Raw genomic sequence first — 7,563 nt, forward strand, 5'->3', positions numbered from 1 at the left:
TAGTCTCTTCACTTTATCCTCACTTATAAATAAAGAGGAATTTAGAGGTTTCAAATCACTCAACAACGAATTGGTATCATGTAAGTAGAGGATTGTGTTCCGTTTTTATACTTTTCAATAATATATACCTTTAATCTAAGTTATCAGTACTTAGAGGTGAGTCTGCCTCTTAAATATGTGGTGAAGAAGCATGAGATGTGCATAATAATTTGGAATGATATACTACTAATTTGAGACGGTGTTGATCTATGCTCCACTCACACCTCTCCACCACACATTAGGAGATAGGTCATCTTTGAATTCCGACAAATTAAATCAACGGTGAGATCACCAGTGAACCTCCTCTGGACCCATTTATGAATTATAACAAAATAACTTAAAGGTGGAATCAGTAGTGAACCCCTTGTGGGCACGTGTCTCTTGACATGCAAGGGAGAAGTGTCAAGGGATTACTCTCAATAATAAGATATTGACCTTCTGACCACCAGTTTAATAAAAAACCACTACTCCAGTGTCCAAAAATTTCTCTTAAGGTTTACTATGTTCCTAAAATAACCCATGTTTACAGCAAGAAAAACCCTTTTTTCTTGGGGCCTCAGATAGAAGATTATATTTAGCTTCCCATAATTTGGAGGCATTAAACCCTGCCTGTACAAGAAAACTGAGTGGGGACTACCACCACATATGGTTCAAACAAAACTTCCTAGCACCTCTAGCAAGTAAGCAAGGTAGCCTATTTATATAACAAAACTGAATTACTTCAAAATGAGTTTCTAACCTAATTAATTTCCTCAATAGGTCGCTACTAATTCAATCAAGTGATTGAGTGTGCCCATATCGTCATGCGCATGTAAACTCATCTCTTTTCATCTACCATGTTTGACATAAATATTAGAATATTAATTAAATATTCCACATAAGATAGACTTTATCGATTGTGTTACACTTTGATTAGGTTTATTATTGGTCTGATATGGGTAATATACGGTTACTAAAATTCTTATATGGACCGGCTAGTGTGGACTAATAGAGACAGTTAGATCTTGATGGTCGATCTAACGGATTTGTCTATATAAAGGATGCTAGGTCCCTCCACTAAACCCTAATCATAATCACATTTGCTTAGTCAGAAAGTTATACCATCAAGCCAGTGAATAAGGAGGAGTTTAGAGGAGAAGATCTAACATCAAGTTGATCATAGAATCAACTTCCACTTCAAGTTCATTCCTAGTGGGAGACAAAAAAAGATATTCCGCTGCGCCTCGTCTCCAATGGATCCTATGTAAAGATATGTTCATCATCATCTTGTGTCATTATCATACTAAGGTGTTTTTAGTCGATCTATGCGATATTGGATAGAAATATTTTTACAGTAAAATGGTAAATTCAATGCTAGAAATAATCATACAAGATGAACCCAACTTAGCGGTTCAATAAGTTACGTGATTCTTCACTTGTATATCACAATACATAATCTAACGATAAGAATCATAGGCAACACACTTTTATATAGGAAATACTTACAATTTTATCACACAGTTGCTCGATTGGTAAGACCAACACCTCTTAGTGAATAGGTCATAGATTTGACCCTGATGGCATATGTGTTTGTCTAATTCCTTACATATAAAAACCGTATTCATACAAAAAAAAAAAATTACAATCCTAACATCTTATAAGGAAAACTAGAGTTTGAGAAAATTGTTTTCAGAGCAACTGTGGTTCAAGTTCCTAACCGAAGCCTAGAGGAGGAACCAAATCCTATCAAGCTTCTCTTGATCAATAGATTCGGGATCGATGATATGCTAACGCATGTGACCGGTAGAACAACATTCCTGAATCGATTTTATCTTCGACCAGGTAAAAGAAAGTTACTAGTTCGTTCTTCAATTATCTTTTTTTTTCTCTCGTTTCTTTTCTTGCTTTTAACCCCTGGCCAGTACTTCTTTTGTTTGATTCAGTTTATTAGGTTAGAGAGTCAAATGTATACTGGTTTAAATCAAACTTAATCAAAACCAAAGTGATTATATTCGGATCAATTTCTGGTTTCGATTTCTTTTCACAGTTTGGTGGACACATAGTAGGTATATGCAACGTCCGACATGTAGGCTCGTGTCGGGCCCTGGCGACACGGCGACTCGGGCAACATTTAGTGATTTTCAAGCGGCCTCATCATTATTTTGTGGTAAAGAAGCGTTGTGGGAACACATTTTTCTCCCGTGATGAAAAGGTGATCCAAACTTACAGAAAACTCGATACTTATGGATTCTAATACGGAATAATTGTTATTGAACCCGGTTCATAAAATCGATCCGGTTTTCGAATCGCATTTTTCAGAATCTTGGTCGGCACTTCTTCTAACGCTCGAAGCCGGGAAGGTTGCGTTTGGCGCAAACAACCGCATTCATATATATACTTTCATCGTCTCGCCTGGTCTCTTAAGGCGGTCTAACTGCGACTCTCGTGACGTACGACTCTCCACACAATTCCTTTCACCGCAAGCATCTCTCTCTGCTATATAAACTCTCCACACGTTTCCCCCCAATTTTCTCTATCGTTTTCTTCGCCTTTCGAGGCTCACTCCTTTCTCTCTTAAGGCAAGAAAACAGAGAGAGAATCTTGAAGTTTGCATTTTTTTTGTGTTCTATCAATTTCTATCTAGGTTTGGTGATTCGATTTTTTGATTGGGGTTTTTTTTCCACTGCATTTACAGAAGGGGTTAGGGTTGGGGTTCAGTTGTTTCGTTTCGGATCCCTCAAAGAATGAGCCAACAACGCCGAGATGATCGAAGAGGGGTTCCTGCTCGTACTGCACGTCAAGAATGGGTTCCTAAAGGATCTAATGCTATTGTTGTGAATCCACCCAACAGACCTCCGATCTTCAATTCAAATGAATCGAGTTCCAATGGAGCCGGTGGAGACTCGAATTACAGCTCCGCTCCTCCTGGTGGTCGTCATAGAGGAGGGTTTGCTCGCCGAAGCTACACCGCTCGGCCTTCGAATCCAAAGAAGGAACCAGAGGTCTTGGAGCCTAAGGTGTTCGATGTTCCGCATCTTGTTCAGGAAATTCAAGATAAGCTCGCGAAAAGGGCTGTTGAGTGCATGATTTGCTATGATATGGTGGGGAGATCTCAACAAATATGGTCGTGTTCGAGTTGTTACTCCATTTTCCATCTTAATTGTATAAGGAAATGGGCTCGAGCACCGACTTCTGTTGACTTGTCTGTGGATAGGAACCAAGGTGTCAATTGGCGATGCCCTGGTTGTCAATCTGTGCAGATGCTGATGGCGAAGGAGATTCGATATTTTTGCTTTTGTGGGAAGCGGCCAGAACCACCTGTGGATTTGTATCTGACCCCGCATTCATGTGGAGAGCCTTGTGGGAAGCCATTGGAGAAGGAGGTTGCAGGTGGTGGCGATTCCGATGATCGATGCCCCCATGTCTGTGTCTTGCAGTGCCATCCGGGTCCATGCCCTCCTTGTAAAGCTTTTGCTCCACCTCGGCAGTGCCCTTGTGGAAAGAAGATGATTACAACCAGATGTTCTGAGAGGAAATCGATGCTTACTTGTGGACAACCTTGCAATAAGCTTCTGGAATGTGGGCGTCACACATGTGAGCGGAGTTGTCATCAGGGACCCTGTGATCCTTGCAGAGTCTTGATCAAAGCGTTGTGTTTCTGTAAGAAGAAGGTGGAGGTTGTTCTTTGTGGAGAGATGATTGTTAAGGGGGATGTGAAGCAGGTTGGTGGTTTTTTCTCGTGTAATTCCGCTTGTGGCAAGAAACTTGCTTGTGGAAATCATTTCTGTGGCGAGAATTGTCATCCTGGTCCGTGTGGTGATTGCGAATTGACACCTTCGGAGGTGAAGACCTGCTACTGTGGCAAAACAGAGATACAGGATGAAAGACGGACTTGCCTGGACCCAATCCCTACCTGCTCGCAGATTTGTGGTAAGCTTCTTCCCTGTAGGATTCACAATTGTAAGGAGCTGTGCCATTCTGGGGACTGTCCACCTTGTATGGTTCTGGTGAAACAAAAATGCCGTTGTGGTTCTTCCTCTCGGACCGTTGAGTGTTACTTAACAACAGACGAGAGAGAAAAGTTTTTATGTGACAAACCTTGTGGGTCGAAAAAGAACTGTGGGAGACACAGGTGCAGTGAAAGGTGTTGCCCTCACTCTGGTTCTAATAACCAGGTTTCTGGCGATTGGGATCCACATTTGTGCTCGATGGTATGTGGGAAGAAGCTGAGATGTGGGCAGCATTCTTGCGAGTCACTCTGTCACATTGGCCATTGCCCACCTTGCCTTGAAACCATCTTCACTGACCTGACCTGTGCTTGTGGGAAGACTTCAATACCACCTCCTCAGCCTTGTGGTACGCCTGCCCCTTCCTGTCACCTTCCATGTTCAGTTCCACAGCCCTGTGGTCATCCATCATCACACAGTTGCCATTTTGGTGACTGCCCGCCTTGTTCGATTCCGGTGGCAAAAGAATGCATTGGTGGACATGTAGTTCTCAGGAATATACCTTGTGGTTCTAGGGATATTCGTTGTAATCAACTGTGTGGCAAGACACGACAGTGTGGTATGCATGCTTGTGGCCGAACTTGTCATCCTCCACCATGTGAGTCTTCCAGTAGCTCTGGTGGGAAGGCTTCTTGTGGTCAAGTCTGTGGTGCTCCCAGGAGAGACTGTAAGCACATATGCACTGCTAGTTGTCATCCATCAGCTCCCTGTCCTGATCTAAGATGTGATTTCCCTGTAACAATCACATGTTCCTGTGGTAGGCTAACTGCTTCAGTCCCTTGTGATGCTGGAGGCAGTGGTCACGTTGATACTCTTTTTGAAGCATCTGTTGTTCAAAAGCTTCCGGTTCCACTTCAACCCGTGGAAGCTACTGGAGGCAAGAGGGTCCCTCTTGGACAGAGAAAACTCACATGTGATGAGGACTGTGTGAAATTGGAGCGAAAACGGGTTCTTGCAGATGCATTTGATATCACTCCCCCGAACTTGGATGCTCTTCATTTTGGTGAACACTCCACGGTTTCTGATGCTCTTGCTGATATGTATAGGCGCGACCCAAAATGGGTAGTGTCTATTGAGGAGAGGTTCAAGTTTCTGGTACTTGGAAAGAATAAAGGAGGTGTCTCAAGTGGTCTAAGGGTTCATGTCTTCTGTCCAATGCTGAAGGAGAAGAGGGATATTGTAAGGCAAATTGCAGAGAGATGGAAGCTTTCAAGTCATGCAGCAGGGTGGGAGCCAAAGCGTTTCCTTGTGGTTCATGTTACTCCAAAGTCTAAAGCTCCATCTCGTATTCTTGGGGCCAAGGGTGTTGGCCCTGTTCAGGTGTCTCACCCAGTTTTTGATCCGTTGGTTGACATGGATCCACGACTTGTTGTGTCTCTGCTTGAGTTGCCAAGAGAGGCAGATATAAGCGCTTTGGTCTTGAGGTTCGGTGGAGAGTGTGAACTGGTCTGGTTGAATGACAAAAATGCTCTGGCCGTATTCAGTGATCCTGCCCGAGCAGCAACTGCTTTGAGGCGACTAGATCATGGTTCGGTGTATCATGGTGCTGCTGTAGTTCTTCAGAATGGTTCTGCACCACCTTCTGGCTCCAATGCCTGGGTAAGTGGTGCTGCGAAGGAAGGGAGTGTAGTTACAACGAAGGGTAATCCATGGAAAAAGGCTGTTGTACAGGAATCCAGTTGGAGAGAAGACTCCTGGGGTGTTGAAGATTGGCCTAGTGCCTCAGCTGATCTATCTGTGTCTGCATGGAAAGGGAAAGACGCACCATTAGCTTCTACAAGGAACAGATGGGACATTCTTGACTCTTCAGTTTCTGATTCTGCTGTTACCTCTTCTGTTGGAGCTGATAATTCAGGGAATCATCGAGCGCCAAGTTCCTCCACCTTGGAACCGGAATCAAAAACTTCAGGTTCGAACTCGACTGTGCAGCCTGGACTAACAAATAATACAGAGTTGTCTGAAGTAGCAGACGACTGGGAGAATGCATATGATTGAGAGAAGTAGATGTGAGGAGACGCCATCTTGTTCTTGGGTTTTTCCCTTTTTTGTGTGTGGCAGGACATCATATTTTGGAGGTTGATGGAATTTTTGTTTCGAACATTCCCCCCAAAATCCCCCACCCAACCAAGTATTGTGAAGGCTTTAGTAGCTTGCCAATCCAAAATCATTTTTTTACTGGTAATTGTAGATTCAGTAGTGAAGAGAATACATACTTTTTGCTTGTGTTTGTATAGTTGGTGCTTTTCAATTATACAGATCGATACATTGCAATCAATTTAACTATAATAACATAGAACAGACAGTGTATGGCTAGATGTGAACTTTCCAAACGACGTAGATGACAGGCACAACTCCAAAGTACAGCTGCTGGTTTACACCTGAACCTAAACATGTGGACTCAGATATGCACTCAAACGCCTGAGAACCTAAACATATGCTCTGTATTTTATTATTGAAAACAAACCAGTTACCTGAATCCACTGTGATCATTCTGAAACATACCTTAATGTGCATAAACAACCTAGACAATGCTCATTTGGTAAAAAGAATCCTTGAAGCGACTTCCTAAACCAAGACAACAAATTATTTATGTTCCTCCCCCAGGTGTCAAGTCTCAGTAATAAAATTGACTCTGTTTGAGATTTTATATGTTATTAATTGTGGCCATTCTCTAGATATCAGTGGACCCCAGTTTACCTTTTCCATGTGGTAAAGCACAGTTTTTATCAGTGAGATAGCATTTAGAAAAATATGTTTTAATCCACATTTGAAACTAGTAGATGTAAATGTGAAACTTTTGAGTAAAGTTGTAAGGAAAATTGAAACACTTGGGTAAAAACAGAGTTGGGATTTTGAGCGCAGCAAATATTAAAAATTAATGATCAGTGTGCCTCATCCATATTTCTGTGGTTCAACCATACCAGTTGCACACTCTCCACCAAATCTTAGGACCAAAGCACTTATATCTGCCACCCTTGGCAACTCGAGCAAAGACACAGAGATGGAGCTTTCGACTTTGGTTGTTGGCAAAGGTCATGCTTATTGAAGCAAATCTTCTTGTTCCTCCTTCTGCTGAGTGCCGACAGATATCCCTCCCCCTCACCTGTACATGCTCATCTCAGATTTGGCAGAGATTAACTCCCCGGACATTGTAAGTAGGAGCATCTTCAGAGTCATTCGAAATCTTAATCCAGTGCCATTTTTGGAAGCAAACCCTGATCCATCTGTGTCTCTTCCACATCAGATGGTGAACCCACATGCCAACGATGCCCTTCTGGCTCTGTCATCACCAAGGCAGCTGCCAGGTATGCTAGTTATTGTTAAGTCCATTCTGAATTGTGATACTTTGATAGACTTTGAATTGCCTCCAAGCCTGGTTGAATCTTCCTCAGTCCCTCTGTTGTTAAATGCAGGCCCTTTGGCTATAGATATACTTGATAAGTCCAAGTCAGACCCTTAAACTCCCTAAATAAAGTCTTATTGGGCCATAGCTTAGGGACCTGCTCGCTTTTGGGTCAGCCATATTCATTTAATGGCA

General features: G+C 42.6%; 1 protein-coding gene across 1 annotated transcript; it reads left to right on the forward strand.

Annotated features, from left to right (window-relative positions):
- The first annotated feature begins 2,389 nt into the window (after nt 1-2,389).
- NFXL1 (NF-X-like 1) lies at nt 2,390-6,604 on the forward strand. The gene has a single exon (XM_089140723.1). It carries the CDS (start codon nt 2,763-2,765, stop codon nt 6,018-6,020), a length of 3,258 nt encoding a protein of 1,085 aa, XP_088996849.1. The 5' UTR covers nt 2,390-2,762; the 3' UTR covers nt 6,021-6,604.
- The last annotated feature ends 959 nt before the right edge of the window (nt 6,605-7,563 follow it).

Source organism: Hakea prostrata, chromosome 11, assembly GCF_041222555.1.
Source record: "Hakea prostrata isolate BN-2017 chromosome 11, UWA_Hpros_2, whole genome shotgun sequence".
Lineage (NCBI taxonomy): Eukaryota > Viridiplantae > Streptophyta > Magnoliopsida > Proteales > Proteaceae > Hakea > Hakea prostrata.

Coding starts and splice junctions, on each gene's coding strand:
- NFXL1 (XM_089140723.1), top strand. CDS start 2,763: ATGAGCCAACAACGCCGAGATGATCGAAGAGGGGTTCCTGCTCGTACT.